The following is a 21242-nucleotide window of genomic DNA, read 5'->3' on the forward strand; positions in this document are numbered from 1 at the left end:
TTAGTTGAACAATTACATCTATTGTTCAAAATTTACATTTAACGTTGAATACTGAAGATTTAGGCTCAACAATTAGATTTAGTTTGAACAAATACATTTACAATCACTTCTTCTTGTTGGCATAGCGCTGGATCTCTTTTCAGGAACAGCTTCTGCACGGGGGTCCGGCTCCTTGCTCTTGTTCAAGAGGACATCAAAGATGCAAGTGAAGAACCATCTGAAAAAAGGAAACTTCAGAACATCATTCAATAAATTCAGACTTCATTCAATAAATTCAGACTTCATTCAATAAATTCAAACTCTTATTCCTCATATTCAAACTCTTATTCCTCATATTCAGAGTTCATTTAACTTTAGATTTAACGTTCAACATTTGGATTTAACATTGAGCAATTACATTTCAACATTTAAGGTTGAAGATTTAGTTTAAACAATCACATTTAGTTTGATCATTTGGATTTTGATTTAACACTGATCAATTAGATTTTACATTGATCAATAACATTTGATGTTGAGAGAGAGAGAGAGAGAGAGAGAGGAGGGAGGGAGGGAGAGAGAGAGAGGGAGGGAGGGAGGGAGGGAGGGAGGGAGGGAGGGAACAGGTTAGGAAACAGTCACTCAGGAGAGAGCAAACACTTTATTAACTCAGTGATACTCACTTTGAACACCATCAGGTGCAGGTACACCTTCCTGTAGCAGTGAGGGTCCCTGGTTGAGCCCAATCCTGTAAATACTGGTCATCTTCTTGGAGATACTTCTAGTCTGCTGCCGGGATCCTCGGCTCTTGGCTCTAACAATCGATGAGACGTAACGTGTTTTAAATCGCACTTCCTTCGGTATACAGAGCTTCTTTCACATTGTGGAAATAAAACAATCACATAAAATGACCCTGACTTTATATAGAAATAATCTATCATGTAACAACAGTGACATCTAGTGGTGACGTCCTCAACTACAACACGCTTCAAGCTAGGTGTAACATCATGTCATTATTCATGTGTCAGGGTGAATACTTGAGGGATCTGATGAGCTGCACAAGCTGCTGTTTGGTGCTCGTCCATCTTCTCACACTGCTCTTCTATCCTCCTGGTCCAGACCCCACTGATGGACAAGTCCACTATGACACACGACCAAACAAACAAAGGGGTATGAAACATCAACTCTGTATCCACAGGCAGGAGGAAAAGCAGCATATGCACTACCTCTGCAGTCGCATTATAATCTATGTGATGTGTACTCACATGAATGAGCACGCCTTGCGTTAGCAGAGGAGTTCCTCCCTCTTGGAAGTGAGGACGGAGCCAAACGTGCACTTAAGATCTCCAGGTAGGACCTCCTCATCCGAGCTCTACGTGACAGAGTAACTTTAATTAGCACTCTAAAGCTTCTGTGTATGCATCATTGTTGTTGTTTTCTTCATACCACAGTGTAAACATCACCTGTAGTGGTGTATTTCAACCCTGACTTGTTGCTAAGGAGGGGGAGTGCCATCAGGGGATTAAAAAAAAAAAAAAAAGAATAACCCTCTCCCCAATTTGTTTCCACTTCCCCTTTTGACTCAGCCATTGTATCATAAAGACAGACACCTTATTAAGAAGTTGTAAGCATCACAAACCTCATTCATTTATTCAAAGCTTCACACACCAAAGGGATGGTCTCATTATAATCACTGCACTTGCATTTTTTGGCCACTTGATGGCACAGTAGAGCAAATGGAGCACCATGAGACTTCGGCCCACGAGTGAACCAATTGGATGGAAAGCATCAATGCTTCATCTACAATTCCATTCCTACAAACAATTTTCTTAAAGCATTAAAATAATAAGAGCTTCATTCAGCACGGCAACAGACAGACACTTCCAAGTTTGTGTACCTGGATCTTTATTGGTGAAAAGGTGTTGACCTCTGGGTTCAGCAGTTTGGGATGTTGCCTTTGTTTGATCATTTTCAACAGACTAACCAGCTGGATCCGTTTCAAGAAACATTCCTTGGACTGGAACACTGAGGGAGATACAAATAAACAATTTACAATAACTACTGCACAGAATCAAAGCAGCTCACAGCACAACAATAACAGAAACTGCAACACGTGTCAAATTTAGCATAATAATCATCACTAAATATTTACATTGAGGTACTCACGTCTGACAAACAAATCTTCCCTGAAGTCGATGCAGCATGCAGCTCCCCAACCACGTGGCCTCACAGACCCAGACTTCCTGGAGCCGCTCATTAACTCTCTGCTCTGTGAATTAATACAAACATATATATACGCATACAAACACAATGATACAGCACTTATATATTTGGACTTTCAGAGGACGTTTAAAGGACTTTCCTACATTACACCAGAACCCTTTGAAGAAACTATTTTCCATGAAGACTGATGTTTCTTAAGCCCTTCTTGTGAGCTCTACACACACACCATGAAACAGCATCACACACGTGTTCAAAGTAACTCAAACTCAAAGTTTCAACACGTGTGTCAGCCAGCAGGGTGAGCCTCAGGAGTCAGGGTTAGCATTACTAGCATGAAAACAGCGTTAGCATTAGCGTTAGCAAAGCATGGAGCACGTGTTCACGAAATCTGACTCACCTCGTTCTTCTTGAAAGTCAAAGTGTCCACCCCACTCCTCTCGGGTGTTGGTCCGACGTCTTTTTTTCTTGTCCTCTTCTCAGTGGATCATCTTCTTCTTTCATCTTTGAGTAAGACAGGCTACAGTATTGCTGCCCTCCCCAGGTCGATGAATCAGGTCCTTAGATCAACTCTCATATTCTTGTGTACACTCCGGTTCTGTTTAAAGTCACTCAAACACAAAGTATGAACACGTGTCAGCAGGGTGAGCCTCAGAGTCAGGGTTAGCATTACAAGCACGAGAACAGGTGTTAGCATTAGCAAAGCATGGAGCATGTGTTCACGAAATCTGACTCACCTAGTTCTTCTCGACACTCTTAGAGTGTCCAGCCCACTCCTCTCAGATGTAGGTCCGACTTCTTTTCTTCTTGTCCTCTTCTCCGTGGATCATCTTCTTCTTTCTTCTTTGAGTAAGACAGGCCCTCCTCGGGTCGATGAATCAGGTCCTTAGATCAACTCTCTTATTCTTCTGTACACTCCGGTTCTGTCTAAAGTAACTCAAACACAAAGTATGAACACGTGTGTCAGCAGGGTGAGCCTCAGAGTCAAGGTTAGCATAACAAGCATGAGAACAGGTGTTAGCATTAGCGTTAGCAAAGCACGGAGCCGTGATAATGTGACTCACCTCGTTCTTCTCGACACTCTTCACTCCGCTCCGGCGTCTTTTCTTCTCGTCCTGTTCTCCGTGGATCAACTTTTAGCTCTGTTTAAATTAAATTAAATTAAATTACTCAACAACAACCGGCCATTGACACCTGCCGTGGAGCGTCCTCGCGGGAAACGTGGTTCAAAGTTGCTCACCTGAGTGTGATTGACCGGAAACGGAAGTGACGCACGGGGGAAGTCTTTCGGGGCAGGCGCGGCTTCAGCGTCAGTCAGCGCCCCCTACTGGATGGAGGGAGAGAGTACAACAACAGAAACACTGATACAACAGTACTTTATACATTATACACTTTCTTCTTTCATATTTCAACACACGTGTGATTCACTGAATGAGGTCTAAAGTGATAAAGTACTGACACTGTGACTACAGTTCATCTAGTCCACCTCTGTGGAAAGATTTTGGAAACATGTTAGATGTGCGTCTTTGTGGCAAAGGGGAATAGAGGAGAGACTCACAAGTCCGAAGGTTGATGGTTCGATTCTTATCCAGAGTATCAACCGTGCCTGAAATTTTGAAGAAGAATGTTATTGAAGTTGTTAACATTTTAAGAATGTTATTTATTTATCAAACAACTACTTTCTTAAAGCATTATTAATGAGCTTTAATAATGTGTGTTTTTAAGAATGTGGGAACAGAGTTGATCAAGTTAACCTGGTTCTTCCATCACACGTGGCACATAGTGTGTTACTCTTACACCACAACAATAAGAGCTTCATTTAGCACCGAGACAGACAGACACTTGAAGTTTGTGTACCTGGATCCTTCTTGGGGAAAAATAGGAACTGTTGACCTCTGGGTTCAAACTCGGGCTTATCTGGGATTCTGAATGGACTGCAAACATTTATTCTGCACAATAAACACTCTCACGCCCACTTTGACACATTTGGGGGGCCTTTTTCACCTTTATTGACAGGACAGCTGAAGATAGACAGGAAACGTGGGGAGTAGAGTGTGGGGGAAGACGTGCAGCAAATGGTCGACCGGCCGGGAGTCGAACCGGCGACCTCTGCGAAAAGGACTATAGCCTAGGCCGCCAGAGCCCCGCACTTTGACACAGGTATTCAAAAGTAGCTCTATGTGTTGATTTCAATTTCTGAGATACTAGTAACAAAAACAGCAGCTCCTCCTCCTCCAGCTCCTCCTCCTCCTCCTCGTGCATAATCAAATATGCCCCCTTGCTTTTTAAAACAGCTCCTGAACCTGCATAACAAGAGCAGAGCGGTTCTAGTTCAAGGCCAAGGAGAAAGCCTAAAGTGTAGAAAATCCCCTCTCCCTTGCCTGACTTATCAATTTCTTTCAAGTATTGTGTGACAGTCTCAAAGTTTGTTTGTATTACTTTTTAGATTGGATCCAACACACAGTGGAGGGGACACTGTTTTCAATTTGATTATCACCCAAACACGTCAGGTCAAAGTGAAATTACATTAAATATGTAAATAAAGCATCAAACACTTCACAGAACACAGACTGGACCCTATAAAAACGCGAGTCTGGTGTTGCTGAAGGACTCCACTCCCTCCCTTTGTCTCGCTGTGAATACAAATCAAGCAGCAGAAGAGGCGCATGGTCAAATGAATCATTTGTTGTCGTCATAAATAACTTTTCTACTTCTTGGAATAAAGCGTCTACCTGATCTTCAAAGCTGGAGCATGAATAACCTTCTATTCAAGGCTGACAATGTGTCCCGTTTGAAGGGTGTGATACATCAACACTGCCAGCAGATGGCGCCTGTTGCTTTAGATATTCAAACTATGAACCACACTGTGGCTGATCTCTTCTACCTCTGCAGGAACATTAAAGTGTTCAGGATCATTCAGCTCAGACAAACATTAGAGCATTCAGAACTGGGCGGATAAAGTGTTCAGAGTTAAGAAACATCCAGGACAAAGACAAAGAACCTCTCTCTGGTTTTCAGGGGCAGGGAGTCTCTTATCTACAGCGTCATCGGCTCCACCAGAGGAGCAGAGCATCCTTTGCCTGAAATCAAAGAATTAAGACTAAGCGACCCTGCAGCAAAAACCTCTCTTCAACCAGAGCTGGATTTTTAAAGGTTCTTCATGGCTTATTGAACTTGTGATCGCAGTGATTAATAAATAAATCAACAGTGTGATATATGATACACCTGACAGCTCCTCAAAGTGAGGACACGCTTCAGACCTCGACCTAAAGAAGGTTTGAAGGTTCCAGTGTGAAACAAACGGACCGTAGCTGTGTCGTCTGAGGGTGAAGCTGTGGCTGTGATAGCCAAAGCAGAGGCCGAACCCAAGGCTGCCCCTGTCAGTCGCTCTACTTAAAGAGACATGGTCTGTGTAGACTTTATGGCTTCATTTTAACGATTAACTATTAAAAATGACAGGGGGTTCATGAGTTAAGCACCCTCAGTGTTGTGCTCTGTTACATGGCTTCAGGCCGTGACTGTGCAGAATGTTGGACTAAAGATGGACACACATGAACCTACCAGTTCCATCCACAACAGCTCAGAGGCAGAAGATGGTGTTACTGCACAGACATGGAAAATAAAGGGGGGGGAATCACGTTTTTGGAGCAGAATGGCTCTGCTGTGTGGTGCACAGGGCGCTCTATCTACTTCAGGGGACAGCCCGTCGAGGCTGAGGAACCACACTTGATAAACGTGTGTTGGTCAGGAATTCAAATATCGGCACCACGTTTGAGTGAACATGTCATGGCTGTGCTGTGATGTGATGTTCTTCAGCAGCTGTGAGATAACAGATACATATTGTGAAGATGAAGATGCAGTCTTACTTGGTTTGCCTATCACACAACAGGAGCAGAGATAAAAGCCAGTCAGTCTGATGTTTTCTGCTTGTTGTGAAGCACACGTCAAAGCTGGATGTGTTCTGTGAAAGAGAGAAAACAAGTTACACAAATGTGAACATTAACTTCACGTCAATCGTGAGGATGTTTGCGTCAGGCCTCCTCACAGACAGGAGCTCCTGCTTACATGACAAAGTCTTCTATTTTCTTTATTGCATCCTTTGAACCTTTGAGAAACAATGAATCCTCACAGCTTGTTGATTTAGAAAAGCAGAGACGCCAGAGACAACCTGATCACACACGACATGTCAACAAATCAATCTGAGGAAAGTAGTGTGGTCATCTCTGAGCTGCTGATCTCTACAAAGACCTTTTTTAAAGGGTATAAAATAATCTTGTTCAAATCATTCACAGACAGTTGTGCGAATTAGAATTCAGACAGGGTGAGCAGGACTCTGACGTTTGCGTTGCTGAAATGAGTTACCTCTGAACTTAGGGTGTCCGAGCTCGGCCGTAGAGATAGGAGAGCTTCGAGTAGGTGGTCCCTTTGCATCGAAAGGAGCCGGCGTCCTCCAGATTGAGCTTGAAAGCGTTGCTGGGAAGACAGATATTTGGGGGAACTTGCCGCCTCTCTTCCCTGGCGCCAGGTAAGTGGACGTACATGAAGGTAAACAGACAGATGAAGCTGCTCACTTTACATAAATACTTGTTGTGCGTCTAAAGACTGGATGTGGAAAATATGAGGAAAACATTTAAAGTGTCCAAGCAATTAGAGATTATGTCATTACACTTGGAACACTCGGGTTACTTAAAAGGATAAAAGTGAACTTTTTCCATCGTTCAACAATCAAAGATATCAGAGGGGAGTTCCAGCTTCAGCTCGGGCTTACGTAAGTTCAAGTGGATGTCAATGTAATCATTCAAATGGCTATTTTGATGTCCGGAAACAGCCGCTCTCCGTGACGATCCCCTTCTAATTCTACTCTACGGCGTCCCTATCCTCAGAACGGCTTAAACATGTGTACGGCACATGTGATAATCAAACTCAAACGCTCTTCTTGTTTGCTTGATGTGCAGCGTATAATCCAATATTTGCCTTAATAATGCCCCGGCAGCTGTTTACCTCAGAAATCTCCTCTTTATGAGACAACTCAGTGTCACAGAGATCCGTCTGCCTCCGAGCGGGTTCGCAAAGTTTACCCGTCACAGACATGCCCGGCTACTTAACAAACAAAACAGTGATTACTGTGAATGAAATCAGTTGTTACGGTGACAGGAATAAAATGTTGCTTGTCTTCGGGGACATCGTTCTGTGTTTTATTACTTCTGCACAAAAAGACAAAACCTCCAAATGTTGGGCCTTTTCATTTTTGGGATATTTTTGGTCTCATCAGCTGTTCGCCCTTGACAAGAAGCATCTTTCCTCTTAGGCCTTAAAGTAAAAATCCAGCTTGTGCATTTCCATCTTTACACAAACGTCCACTTCTTCCCTCTCGATCATCTCAGATTCTATGCATGCAGCTCACATGATGACATTGAGACAGCAATGACTGGAATGTGGAATTTGGTTGTGTGGATTTCAACACATAAAGCATGCTGCAAGCAGACACTTGCCACCGTGTGCGTGCGTGCATGTTCGTGTGCGTCTTTAATCCTTGAAGAAGGCCGGCGGTGACTGGCCCAAAAATCGGATGTTTTCTCATTCGAGCGTTTCCCAGACACACCTCTTTCTCCCTTCTCCTCCTCCTCGGTCTCCTGTCTGTCTCTCCTCTTCGTCCTTTCCCGTCTCATTGTCTCTCCGTCTTCCCCATAATTTATTTTACAGTTCTCGGTAACTGATTCGCCCCTAGGAGAGGAATAAAATAGATATATTTAGACAAAGACGCAAGCTCACCTTTCTCACCCTCCTCCTCCTCCTCCTCCTCCTCCTCCTCCTGATCCTTCATGACACACATGCTAGCAGCCTTGGGGCGGTAGAGTTAAAGAGGTATGTAAAGTTTGTGATTTTAGGACCTTGAAGAGGTGAGAGGGGGAAGGAGGGAGGACAACAAAGGTGAAGGTTGATGAAGTGTGAAGGAGCTGCAGGTGTGAGGCGGATTGTGCAGCTTTATTCCTGACACTAAAAAACGTGCAGGAGGGAGTGAGACAGCTGACATAAAGCACACAGAGAGAGAGAGAGAGAGAGAGAGAGAGAGAGAGACAGCAGAGGCAGAAGCAGCTCATAAAAAGGCACTTAAAGCCACTCACACATTAGTCACTGCGAGCAAACACACACGTTTAAATCCCTGCAGCTCAAAAGACGTGGAGATAACGGATGTGCGAAAAAGAGGAGAGAGATAAAGAACGTGGGAGGATTATCTGATTCCCTGAAAGACCGTTGGACCTGTTAGGAAACTTAAAACTCGCTCTCCTGTGAGTTTTAAGAAGAGAAGAGGAGGATGATGGGAAAGTGTGTCAGTGCAGCAGACACTGCGCTGGAAAAAGTGCGAGTATAATGAGCAATAAATCACAAATCATCTTTTCACTCCACCCACAAACACAATCCCTTCATTCTTGTGTTTTTTCCTCACTCGCTCCACCAGGATGTCTCCAAACAGGACGCATATTCGCCCTGTTTGGACAAGAACTTAATACCAAAAGCTGGACAGGTTTTTTTTTTTTTCAAATAAGAAATCCATTCGGGGGCAGGATTTGGAATAAGCTCTTCCTCTTTTCTCTCTCTCTCTTTGATGCCTTTCCGAGGATCAGACAGCCCGACAGAAAAAGTTGTGACAGATTTAGAAAGCAGCAGAACAAAAAAGAGGAGGAAGAAAAAAGAAAAAAAAAAGTCCAGAGCGAGACAGAAGCTTTGCCCTGGAGGTTTGAGAGGAGGAAACAGGAGACAGATAAAGAGGCAGCGATAATCTGAGAGAGACAGACAGAGAGAGACAGAGAGAGAGAGAGGGAGGGAAGAGCACAGCTGTTGTGTGAAGAGAAAATAAAGATAAAGAAAGTGTGAAGGGCAAAGGGGAGGACGCTGACGAGGGGAATCAAGGCTGGACAGAAGAGAGGGGCTTACATAAAAGACAGAGGTTGCAGAATAATTCAAGCTGAAGGTCAAGAACGAGGAGGAGAAGAAGAGAGGATATAAAAAGGCAAAGAGAGAGACGAGAGCAGGCACCTGACATCTACTGCGAGCATGGAGACGCAGCGGGACGAGAGGGAGGACTCCCTCTGAAGTGGAAAGAAAGAAAAAGAGGAGCTGTGTTTGACGAGAGAGGAAGACGAGACGATTTCCTCATCATGTTTTATTCAGCGCGTTTCCCAAATTCAAACAACCTGCGCCGGAAGAGCAACTTCGTCCCCGGGTAGAATGACGAGAGGAGCAAAGAGATACCTGCCGACTCCTCACCTTCCTCTCCTCCTTCCTCTCTTTCACTTTAAAAGAAGATTTTAAAAGCCTCCTTCCCTTGATAGCTCCTCTCCTCCTTTCTCCTCTACCTCATCTCCTCACTATGTGGATACCAGCTGTGCTCCTATGGATTCTTAACATTAGCTATTTGAGCTCAGGACAAGACTATATGGACTATTATCAAGCTGGAGACATGGGCACTGAGGTGAGGCATTCAATCCCACAGCAACAACACAAACACAAGCTTAGCATCGACTCAAACATTGATGTACTTTTCTTTTTGGCTTGAGGCCAAAACACAGAGGAATTTCTACAACTCCTGCAGCGTGTTAATTTGTGTCTATAACTGATTTCAGGCAGATAAATACAGAGAAATCAGTTCAGAGGGAGGAAATACAAACACTTCCCTTGAAACGTGAGAGATAAAATGAGCATCTATGATGGACTTAAGGGTATCCAAAGATGAAAGATGGTACTGTTCCTCGTGATAGTAAAACACTAATTCATTCAGGAAGTCTCATTGAGAACAAGATCTCTTTTACGAGCCGGAGCTGGCAAACAACGTACGCAACTTCTGAACAGGACAGTTCCCTGGATCCTGTGTTTTAAAAAGCAGTGGCAGCTGTGTGAGCGTACAGGATATCTCTTTAATCCAGTACAGAAAGGAGAGTGGATTAGATGATGGGTTTCCAGTTTTGTAAGGGGAGATTATTGTCACCGTTACAGAACAAAAATCTAAGTTTGTTTTTGCTATAGGCTTCAAAGGTTTTGTAGAGCAATCTTCTATTTATTGAAACACTGACTTTACATCAATAAAAAGATAAGAGGGGTTGATTAAAGCAGCTGCTGTTTTACACAATGGTATCATCTACATGAATTAGGGATCATGCATAGTGAGCAGGTGGTTATGCAAAATAGAAAACAGTGGCTTAAAATGACAGAACCTACTTACCGTCTTTTATTCCGCTACCTTCAAAGTGTGTTGATATTTTCTTTCCCTCCGACCAGACCGACAACGTCGCCAAAGCCCGTAACGTACTTAATCTCTCTCGCTGCTCCTAAAAAAACAAATAAGAATGATGCTATCAGAAACAAATGTTATTTTTTTGCCACAGTGTCAACAGGCACAGGGTGAGAAGAGCCCCACTACTTTTAAAAGACGTGCACAGATTGAATGGAAAGGGGCCCGGTGATGACCATTGCAGAATAACTTCTCCTTTTTAACTATCTTGTTTAACGATGCTGTCGGAAACTAACCTTTTTGCCACAGTGTCAACAGGCAGACGTGAAATGAGCTGGACTACTTTACGCTGATTGATTAGATATGACATGTGTGATCAAGTTGAAGCTAGCATTGCATTTGCAGTCAGGAATTAACCGCTGGTGTCGTGGCGTCAATACAAGACTAATCTCAGCAGCCTGACTACTTCAATAGATTATGGGAAGTTAGACGTTAGATATTAAGATTTCCTTAAACAGACTGATCGATTACATTTATCATTCTACAATTCAAGTAACTCTATTATATCTGGTAACAAAAGCTTGGCAAATAAAGTCTGCTTTTCTCTGTGACAAATCTGTTTTCTTTTCAGGAATAAATTCCTGTTACAGTGACGTGATTTCAAATAGTACTATGGACTCATCATCTGCTGTCTACTTTACTGTAAATGCTGTCCCATGAGCCAGCAGACAAACTATGCGATGCTTCGTGTTACGCTCTGTTAGTGTCTGACTCATGTCTTTTCTGTGGAAAGTGGCTCAGATAAAGGCTTCCTTTCCCTTAAAGACAGTCACTCAACAAGTAACTGATCCGTCAGATGAAACACGGAGGATTTCCAAACACTTCCTTCAAAGGGACCGCAGCTCGTTGTTTGGTTAGTTAAGTTGGCAAATTCAAAGCGAGTTGTGCAGAAAGTAAAAGAAGGTTTACACAGAGAGACCGAGGTATTGACCAATGCATGGGTGTGTGCATGTGCATGTGTCGGCGTGCCAGGAGTATCTAATGATGGAGCCCAAAGCGCTGGTCAATCATCCATCATGACCTCATAGTCCCACAGCAGTGATCTCATGTCATGTGATCACTTCAGAGTGAGAGCGAGAGAGGGAATGTTGGAAGACCTTGAGAGGGAAGAGGGACAAGATTTCACCCCCAGTGTACAACACCACCGAGGTCGCATATTATGTAACACGCAGCTTGTTATATACCGTGTTTTAGATAATACTATGAACTGTGTCAATAACAGAGAAACACCTGCTCGGTATCTTCAACTACGGTTCATAATGGAAGGATATTGTGACTCCTCGTTGACTTCGTATTGTCACACTTGTCCTAAACATTTGTTTTAATCATAATCAAAGGAACAGGACTCATAAAAACACATAGACTGCCAACACAACAACTAAACCAGATGTTCATTTCCCTGAAAGAAACAACTGAAGTCAAACAAGTGTCCTCATTTTTTGGGGAAACATGATTTTATATATAAGGGGGAGAATTTTGCATACATTTTGTTGAGTAGCGACCCTCCCTACTGCAAAGACACTCTATTTCAAGGTTGACTTCTTTGAAGGTTTCAGGTGAATCCTACCACAACTCTTCATTGATAAGTGTTTAATTTGGTATGCACCTTCATGTTCCCCGCAGGATGAATCCTCCTGGTGATCCACTTCCTCTTTCGTCGTTTCTGTCATCACTGGAGAGCTGCAAACATAAAGACATTGTCATGACTCTCAGCTTGATGTGGGCATATTACAAATGAAAGGGGAAGATGGAGAAATAGAAATGGGTGATTTTGAAGGACTGGAAAGTGAAGGATAAAGAGAAAACAAAATGGAAGGAAGGATACAGATAGATAAAAAGACAGACAACAGAAATGTGCTGCACCCGTACACTCCCTCTTGACATGGGGAATTAAACAATCATCGCAATCTTTCAACAAATTCCGCATGATACTCAAATGACCAACACCCAGCTGACTTTTACTACCTGAACACGATACAGAGCCTTCTATAAGCCTGTTAGTGATACAATTAACCTTTTATCAGCGTGTCATTTCTGCAGGGTAGAACAGAGTCATCCATCACAACAGCACGAAAACCATTATGGGGGTGACTCACGGCAGGAACGGTTTATAAAGCCTATCAAAATAAACAGAGACTCCTTGAATGGACCCGGTTCACTGCATAAAGGCGTATTTGTACAATAGGAATAATTATGGTATGGGTGTTGGCTGTGCTGGCAATTTACAGTCTGTTTGGTCCATTAACGCAGGTCTAATGCTGCGTTTAAGGACTCCTTCTGGAGGAGGACGGTGGTTTAGGCTGTCACGGAGGGCTCGTAAAGGATTGGCGCAATGAAAGTCAGATAATAAAGCGTCTAAAAATACTTGAAGATATAGAAAAATACAGATGTGGGACTTCAATTTAACCTTAAGAGAAAACTGGGTCAGATTACAGCGTCTTGCTTAAAGGCACTGCAGCAGCAGCAGCAGGGCAAGTATTTTCAACTTTTATCACACTGCCTCAGGTGACGTTGTTTAAAGTGCAGTCTTACTGATACACCATGAGACTGAAAAAGAGACGTTACCACCAGACTTCGTGGCTTTACTCAAATGCATCAAAGTGTGCGTAGGTGAGGAGAGGACATATCCATAATAACTAACAGTAGCCAACAGCAACATGTCACAACACATTGGTAGCCGAGGTATTCACTGTTTATCCAGCTCAAACCAGGAACACTTGCGCAGTAAATTCTGAAAGTTTTAGGAGGTTTCTCAACAAACCACAACTCAGATCGAATCAAACTCGCATCTTTGTTTCAGAATAAAAAAAGAGATCACTTTTCTTTTCAATTTCATCGTCAGTCACACGACTTTAGGCGCTAAACGAGCTCTTTGGTGCAGTAAATGAGATTAAAGAAGCCTGTAATGTTTCTTTCGTGTCTTCCAGGCTCCGGTGTTGTCAGACGACCAGCCCAGTTTGGATTCAGTGACGAGCGTGGATCAGCTTTTACAAGTTCTGTATCCTGAATACAATTTGCTTCAGCACTGCCTGAGGAAGAAGTCAGGGCGCGACTCGTTCCCCTCGTTCCTCTCCTCCTCTGCGAGCCCGATGGTCCACAGTGGAGACGAGGATCTGTGGGGTCAGTCGAGGAAGGAGGCGGCTTATAAAGTGGACGGGACGTTAAAAGGTAAACATTGGAGAGTGATGTCAGCTCCGAGAGTTTTCAAATCTAGTCAAAGTTTCAACTTTAAACCTTTGAGAAGATCTACAGTATTCTTAAAAACCATAGTGGACTTCTAGACTTCTCTCAGAGAGAAACAAAAGTAGGCGGATCATACAGAAAAATGGGATTACTTTGAAGCTCTCTTGTCAGAAACAGAATCCTGTTACTTAATCACATCTGTTTCCAGTCATCCTAGAGGAGATCCAGCGGACTTCGTGCCAGCCCAGAGAGGTGTGTGTCGAGGTGGCCAAAGAATACCCAGAATCCACCAGTCAGTTCTACCTCCCACGATGCGTGGCGCTGCATCGGTGCGGCGGGTGCTGCACAAACGAGGCCTTCTACTGCACGAATACGAGTCACACGCTTGTGAACAAGACGGTAAGTGAGAGTCGTTGAATCATCTGACACTCACTCAGACTGCCTCAGGGGCGAGGACAGAAACCAATCTACCCAGCTCATCTCTATCATAGCCAGCTGTACAGCAGGGGGACGCCCTTTGGCTGCAACTGTACCTCAAATCAATACACACGCACTCACAGTTGCACAATCACCCAACTATTATATCAACTACAGCCCAAACATTTGGTCATAAGCAGTAAAAGTGTAATGAGAGCGGCCGCAGCAGAAGCTTTAATAAAAGACAAACAACAAACACACACAGAGCTCTGTACACCAACTCCTCTAACGCTCACCTCTCTTCCTCGACAGCTGATGGAGCTGTCCCCGCCCAAGATGGATCGCTCGGTCGTCATGGTGACCTTCGTCAACCACACTTCGTGCGAATGCCTCACCAAGCGGCCGCTCCACTCCATCATCAGACGAGCCGTGGCAGATCACCTGTGAGTGGGCAGTGACGGGTGTAAACATTCCTGAGTCGTTTTTCACCGTATCAATGCATTTGGACTGAGTGTTAGCGTGCGTGTGTGTGTTTGTTTGTGTAGGTGTTCCCCGCCCGACGTTGATTGCGCCCCAGGGTCGTTATGGGATCCAGTAAACTGTGTGTGTGTCTCTACGGACGCAATAAACTACTCTGCGAGAGAGACGGGTAAGTGTGCTTCAGTCTAACGTTGTTCAGTCTGTCTCTCTTCTTATTTCAACTTTAAGAGAAGACAGTTTGTGTCGACTTTCTGCTCTTCTGGTCCCTTAAATTAAAGAGGGGATGCTGCTTCATTTAGAGGGAACTACATTGTTAGTCCTAATCCATCTTATTCCACATTAAAAAACAGCCTTGCTCTCAATATCTGAAAGAAAGTGGCGCAAGCATTCCAGCGATTGAACAAAAGCAACAACTCAAAAGTACATCTCTCAAGCCTTCAGGGATTAACCGCAGTCATGCCCTCAAATAATGAACTTACATGCAAAACCAAAATCATTATACAACATTAAGCAATACACAAGCATGACTCACCCCATGGGATAAAACTGCAGTCAGACCAGAGTTTGGATTGTTTGACGTTACAGCAGCAGGCTCAAGCTGATGCACCTGAAACAAGACAACAGAGACTTTAAACCATGAGACAAAAACAAGAGATTCAACAGATGACAGTGAACGCAACGTACTCGTACTACCAAAATGCAGCGTCATCCAAATGATGCTGGCAGCTTTTTGGCTTGTGAGCCAGATGTTTGGTTTACTTTACTAGTTTTAAAATATTCCGCCCCCACTTGCCAGACAACAATGATGATGATGATGATGATGATGATGATGCCTATGCCCTATACAAATGGATGTGGAATGAGTTTCCCCCCTGAGGAAATGTTTATTCAACTCGAACATGAGAAATGAATCTGTCTTTGTGGCATTTTGCTTGTTCAGTCATGCAGTGAACTGCAGTACCCTCCATATCAAGCTTCTTTATCTAATAATAACCTGGGAAAGATGTTATCACGTCGGTTTTAAGAGCACACTGAATTGGGATACCCATGGGGAAGAATGAATGCTTTGAACATGCATGTCTAATACACTTCTCTTGGGAATTAAGCTTCAAATTGATGTTTCAACAAGTGACTCTGATGTAATTTAAGTAAATACCCAACCCTAAATCAGAACAGCAGACTATTTTCCTTACCTGAATCCTAAAGACAGAAGCTGAGCCTGCAGAAATGTTAACATGTTAATGTTTAGCAATCGTTATTTACCTTGAAACTCCAACCCTTGTCGTGTGATTGACTAATATCACTGAGCTATGATTGGCGGTCTCAACACTTGACTCAATATACTAAATTAGGCTCAAGAAACTCAAAAGGTTTGTTTGAAGTATTGATATAAAGCAGCTGGTCTTTTTCTCATAATATACTGGAAAATATCAATTCTAATGATGGAGCTTAATCAAAAATACAAGGGTTCGGTAAAGGTAGTCAAATGCATCCTCTTGGGACCTTGAAATGAGTTGTGAATTTTGCAGCAAGCCAAGAAATGAGCACATAGAAAGATTCAAATCAACACTGTGGTTAACATTTTCTCTTACAACTCTTTCCATGTGACTTCCAGAGGCGCTGGACACAGGTCTGTTGGCTCTATGCGGACCAAACAGAGTTCTAGACGAGTCCACGTGTGATTGCGTCTGTCGAAATGGACTCACCGAAGCCAGCTGTGATCCAGGCTGGAAACTGGACCACAACACCTGTAAGAAGGATTCCATTAAGCTTACATATCTCACATGACACTGTTGGTAGAAAGAGAATCACAACCTCTGAGTCTGAGTCTGAATCTTATCCTGTGGCTGAATGTAACATTGGATGCAAAAAGTGTTTGTGATGAATGTTGAAAACAGACTTTTAACATTCACTTTTGCTCTGGTCTTACTGTAAACACTAATTCAAAAAGAGGCTGTCTTTCTGGAAGCAACCAGGAAAAATGAAGCCAGACGGATTAATCACAGATGAGGGGACTTCTTGTGAAGTCTGGCTTCATGCAAATCTTTACACCAACAAGTCAGGACCAGACCGCAAAAAAATGTACAACACAAACAGAAATGAGTCATGTAACAGCGTAATCATCAAATTACCTTCATGATTTTGTTTCTCTTTTCTCTCAGGTGAGTGTCAGTGCGTTGGCCAAGGCGAGGGGAAGCTCTGCCCGACGGGTCAGCGGTGGGACGAGGAGCTGTGTGGTTGTGTGTGCGCCGCAGAGTGTCCGGGGAATCAGCCCCTCAACCCCGACACCTGCCTGTGTCAGTGCAGAGAGAGCCCGCACTCGTGTCTACGGCAGGGCAAGAGGTTCAAGCCCAGCACCTGCAGGTAGGCCAGTGTCGATTCTGCTGTTGAAGTGAATGTTGATATTCTCTGTCGTCTCCTCTCCCTGAGGAAAGAAGGGAGCAGAGAGAGAAAATGTCTCCTCGGGGGATTAAATCATCTTAAGAATCCAGTCTGGGTTTCTTCCAACTAGAGTAATAACTCTAAGCCATAAAAAGCTAATAAGCTCTGATAATATTAAGGTAACTTACTGTAACATGTAATAATACAATTCTGCCACACAGCTGCTCGGATTTGTGTTTGCACTTGTTTTCATGTGTCTGGAAACCACAACCATTTCAGGAAATGATCCCCCCCCCCCCCCCCCCCCCCCCGCCTCTTCATCATCTTCATGTTTCAGTTCTGTAACTTTTCTAAAAGTCAGGGAGGGTCCGCCTCCCCGCTTTACGTCAAGTTTGGGAAATACATCAAACTGAAAGCAGAGACTCTAAACAATGAGTAACTCTTGTTTCTAGGTTGAGTCAAAACAGTTCGTCAGAGTGTGAGTTCCTCCTTTCCTACTTCCACATTCACACAAAAGTAAATAGACCTGATTTGAACCGAGCACCAGATGTTGCTACAAGTTGCCCAAAACATCCCTTATCTACCTCTGACTATTTTTAAGATATCATGAAATATATCTGTGGTAATTGATGAAGAGCAGGAGATGTCCCGGCAGCTCTGGGGCAAAAGGAGGTCCTGATCTCTCGGAGCTTTGATCGTTACTCAGCAGCTCAAAACGATTTGGCAAATAATGGGATGATTTGTTCGACGTGATTGATTTCAGAGCAGGTTTTCACTGGTGGGTGTCTAATTCCTATGGTGTTTCGGATGATTGTGTGATGTGATAATAATCGCTTCAACCTGAAAACTAGGGCACTGTTAAAAAAAATGTTGTCAGGTGAACCGAGTTCACTCTTCAAAGCTCCAACTTTGGAACCAGACTGTACCTGAGGAAAGTCAATTGTAAATTGTAATCTAGATTAGTTTTTGATCGTTGTCTAATGTTTTTAATTAATCATACAACAGTGGAGGCTTCTGAGCATGTGCAGCACTAGAGTCCCAGACATATATCCCCAAGGGGAAAGCGTATCGTATCGTGTTGTATCGTTTACACTTCTACATTACAAAGCAAAATAAAAACATCCATCCCCTGTGCTTTTTAAAAAGTCTGGTTGTGTGGTATCTAAAGCTTTGGTTCATCTGTTACCTGAACAAAAGGCTTGCACTGGGAGAACTGGTCCCGTCTTGTGTTCTTTGGGTGCTGGCTTGGCCTCTGGTGCCATCAGAACTCTTCCATCTGGGAGCTGAGGAAAGAAAAAGAAGGGAGAAAAGAAAAAAGTTAGAGGGAGAGAAAGCATACAAACTCTCAATGGACGAATCGCACATTCCAAACCAGAAAAGAAAATCTGTCCATTTCCTGAGTTGACATGTTTCAGTATGACCTTTTATGGACACAGGGTGTCCAAAACATTCGGCCACAGTCTCAGCTGCGTGCGCGCGCTCAGCATGTGTGTCACAGTTCCCACAGCCGTCACGTAAGAGATCAGCCTCCCTCTGACCCGAGAGGCCTGCACAGAGACAGGCAGGGAGAGACGGAGTGAACTTGATGACAGAGAGCAGAGCAGCCATCATTCAGGCGGGCGGGATGGAGACAGATGGAGTGACAGACACCAGGGAAAACACACAAGCAGACATGTGAGGGATTTCTAATCGCAGCGTTACGAATGTGGGAAAGTTTGCAGATGTACAGAACATACACATGACCTCTGGTGGCATGGATTCTTTCTTAGCTTAGAGGGTTGAAGAGATCCACTACAACACACCCAGCTCTGACATACAGTGTGCATAACACATCTCCTTTTCCTCATCCTTGCCCTCATTTTGTTTTATGTTCGATTCAACATCTGGTCACAGGAGGTGATGCATCAGAAGACCATTCACCTACTGTGATTTTGAAGAGGCGAGTTCACAGAATTTGGCCATCTTCTCCCCTCCTGGGAGGCACACTCCCTCTTTTTCTCACACACAGAATCGTTTGAAGCAAACAAAACTTGGATGAGGGTTTATCCAAAAGGGATGTGAGGATCTGAATGATCAATAGTGTTGGTGCCAAAAGAATAATCTCCCATGTGTCTTCTTTTTTCCCCCTCTTCCTACTCTCAACCTCTCCCTTTCCATCCCTCCTCCCCGCGTTCAAAAATATGTCTTCTTTCCGTCTTTAATTCTCTGCACTTTTACAACTTTTGCTCTCTATTTGTCCATCCTTTGTCTCCTTTCCCTTTCTACTTCCTGTCTGTCTAGTTGTTACAGGTTGCCCTGCAGAAAGCCCAGACCTGTGTGCCAGAGTGGTTTCTACTACAGCCACCAAGTCTGCCAGTGCATCCCCAACCACATGAGGCCTGAGTGGAATTAGCAAACCAATAGCAGAGAGCAAGACTGCAAGCAACATGTTCTCGACAAACTTTGGGCCTGAAAACACAGGGGCGAGAAAGAAGAGGAAGTGCCTTTTGACAGAGTCAGGATGGAGGGACTACTTATTTATACATGCGGGATTGGAGATGGACGGAGGAGTGTTTTTTATGCTGTCTTGTACACGGGAGGATGGTGCTTCTCTTGTACTCAACAGGCCAGCAGTATGCAGAGCAATCTCGGACTCAAGCATCAGAGTTAAATCCAGACCCTGAAAGAAAAGAAGCAACCAGTCAGAGCCTGAGACTGTCTTAAAGTATGGCAGCAATGGCTGGATGGACCGGCAAGACTCTGAATCGCTGCAACATGTTTGAGCTCGATATTTAACCACCGACCTGCCACATAGACACCACGTACGACTGTGTGAACTGGAAAGTGGAATAAAATAACAGAGCACGCTTCTTCTTTTTTTTTCTTCCTAGAGCTGCAGGCAACTTTGACTTCACTTTGGCAGCCTTGAGTAACAACATATTTGCGGGGTTGAAGGATTTATTCTGCAGTAATCATATAATGTGACACCGCCAGAGGCTGTGCTTTGTGTTCCCTGCTTGAGCAGAGGTGGAAAGGGTGACAGTGTGCTTTGGTTATTGTTGCAGCTCAGTAAGAGAGCGGAGGTTTTCTGCCAGACTGGGGTTCAATAAAACGTTAATTTACACACTCCCAAACAGCTATTATATCCTCCAGTTTCTACTTGCCTCTACTGCGGCGCTGCTCTCTGAATGTTCTCAATCCACTCCTGATTTACTGTAACTCTTGGATGCAGTCCTACTTCTTCTGGTAATTTAATGTTACACTCTTTAAGTACTGTTTTTTTTGTAAATATTAAAATCTTTTCATATTTAAAACTGATGTTCTGAAGGTGGAATCATGCCGTTGTAAAATACTATATTTAAGACACTAAATATTGCTCTGAAATGAAATTATTTACGTCTGTTTCTTCCTGCAGTTTTGATCATTATGGAGAATTTGAATCTTGTTTGTAATTGTCCGTTGTGCAGATTTACATGGCTCATTTCAGCGACTGTATAGCTTTAAGAATGATGACTTTAGGGCCTGCAGAGGATGTAGAGTTTCAGGATGAGGCTGTCTGCAGTGAAGAAATGATTGTATTGTTTGTGCTTTATAACGTCAAGAAAACCAAACTCTTTAATCAAGCTTTGATTAAATATTTAAAGCAGATTTGAAGTAAAGATTTAGAGCGTGTTGTTTCTTTTGAATACAGAATACCTTAAAGTCTAAATATTTAAAGCAGACCGCTCAAGCACTACCTTTCTGCGTAATCATTTTCATTCTCGAGTTAAAACTATCATTTTATCGCACTGTGCAATAAATTCTGATGTTGAGTAATGCATCATTTAAATCTTCTGCATGTTATTCTTTCCCAAATTACTGCAGATGTTACTCCTAATACAAGAATGACTTTGCATGTAAGCTCCCTCCAACCAGAGGATGAGAAGCACATTACATTGCTCATGTTTCAAGTCCAGAGTAAAGACCCTACACTCCTTCACATGCACACACTTGAATACACACACACACACCTGTGAGGGGGAACTTGACTCTTCCTGTGGTCTCCTGTTTCTTCCTCTCTCTCCCTCCAGCAGTCTCTCGCTCTTCCTCACTCTGTCTGAGTCTACCACAACAAACAATATTGACTCAGATGGAAAACAAAGGAATCATCTTTCTGTCTGGCCCGTGTGACCGTCTGCTGCCTGGTCCCTGTCTGGTCTGTCTGCATTAGTAGCTGATAACAGGACAGAATTACTGAGATTACTGCAGAGCTAGAGCTACCTTACACATTTATCTACGCTTGTAAAAACTCTGTGGACATGAAAACAAAGTGCAC

The 21242-nt window shown here is 43.5% G+C and overlaps 1 protein-coding gene and 1 long non-coding RNA gene across 3 annotated transcripts; one reads left to right on the plus strand and one right to left on the minus strand.

The window, feature by feature from the left end:
* Window positions 1-9: 9 nt before the first annotated feature.
* Window positions 10-19596, minus strand: LOC117808452. Of its 2 annotated transcripts, XR_004630325.1 has the most exons (23): window positions 19472-19596; window positions 18370-18495; window positions 18135-18231; window positions 16699-16991; window positions 16159-16314; window positions 15099-15173; window positions 14383-14527; window positions 12093-12166; window positions 10418-10523; window positions 7799-7920; window positions 6559-6711; window positions 6063-6157; window positions 3755-3802; window positions 3437-3523; window positions 3261-3338; window positions 2934-3123; window positions 2597-2807; window positions 2143-2245; window positions 1874-2001; window positions 1242-1348; window positions 1014-1117; window positions 660-790; window positions 10-217 (listed from the first exon to the last, which is right to left on the minus strand). It is a non-coding gene; the product is annotated as an uncharacterized LOC117808452 (long non-coding RNA). The 2 variants fall into 2 exon arrangements; XR_004630326.1 differs by lacking the exons at window positions 3437-3523; window positions 3755-3802; window positions 6063-6157; ... (9 more) ...; window positions 18370-18495; window positions 19472-19596 and having other exon boundaries at window positions 2934-3132; window positions 3261-3430.
* On the plus strand, window positions 8823-20581 carry LOC117808451 (vascular endothelial growth factor C-like). The gene is made up of 8 exons (XM_034678208.1): window positions 8823-9670; window positions 13414-13654; window positions 13878-14068; window positions 14399-14529; window positions 14632-14735; window positions 16182-16316; window positions 16729-16930; window positions 19229-20581. The coding sequence occupies exons 1-8, from the start codon at window positions 9569-9571 to the stop codon at window positions 19338-19340; spliced, it is 1218 nt and encodes a 405-aa protein (XP_034534099.1). The 5' UTR covers window positions 8823-9568; the 3' UTR covers window positions 19341-20581.
* The last annotated feature ends 661 nt before the right edge of the window (window positions 20582-21242 follow it).

This window comes from Notolabrus celidotus, chromosome 24 (genome assembly GCF_009762535.1).
Source record: "Notolabrus celidotus isolate fNotCel1 chromosome 24, fNotCel1.pri, whole genome shotgun sequence".
NCBI classification, from domain to species: Eukaryota; Metazoa; Chordata; class Actinopteri; order Labriformes; family Labridae; genus Notolabrus; species Notolabrus celidotus.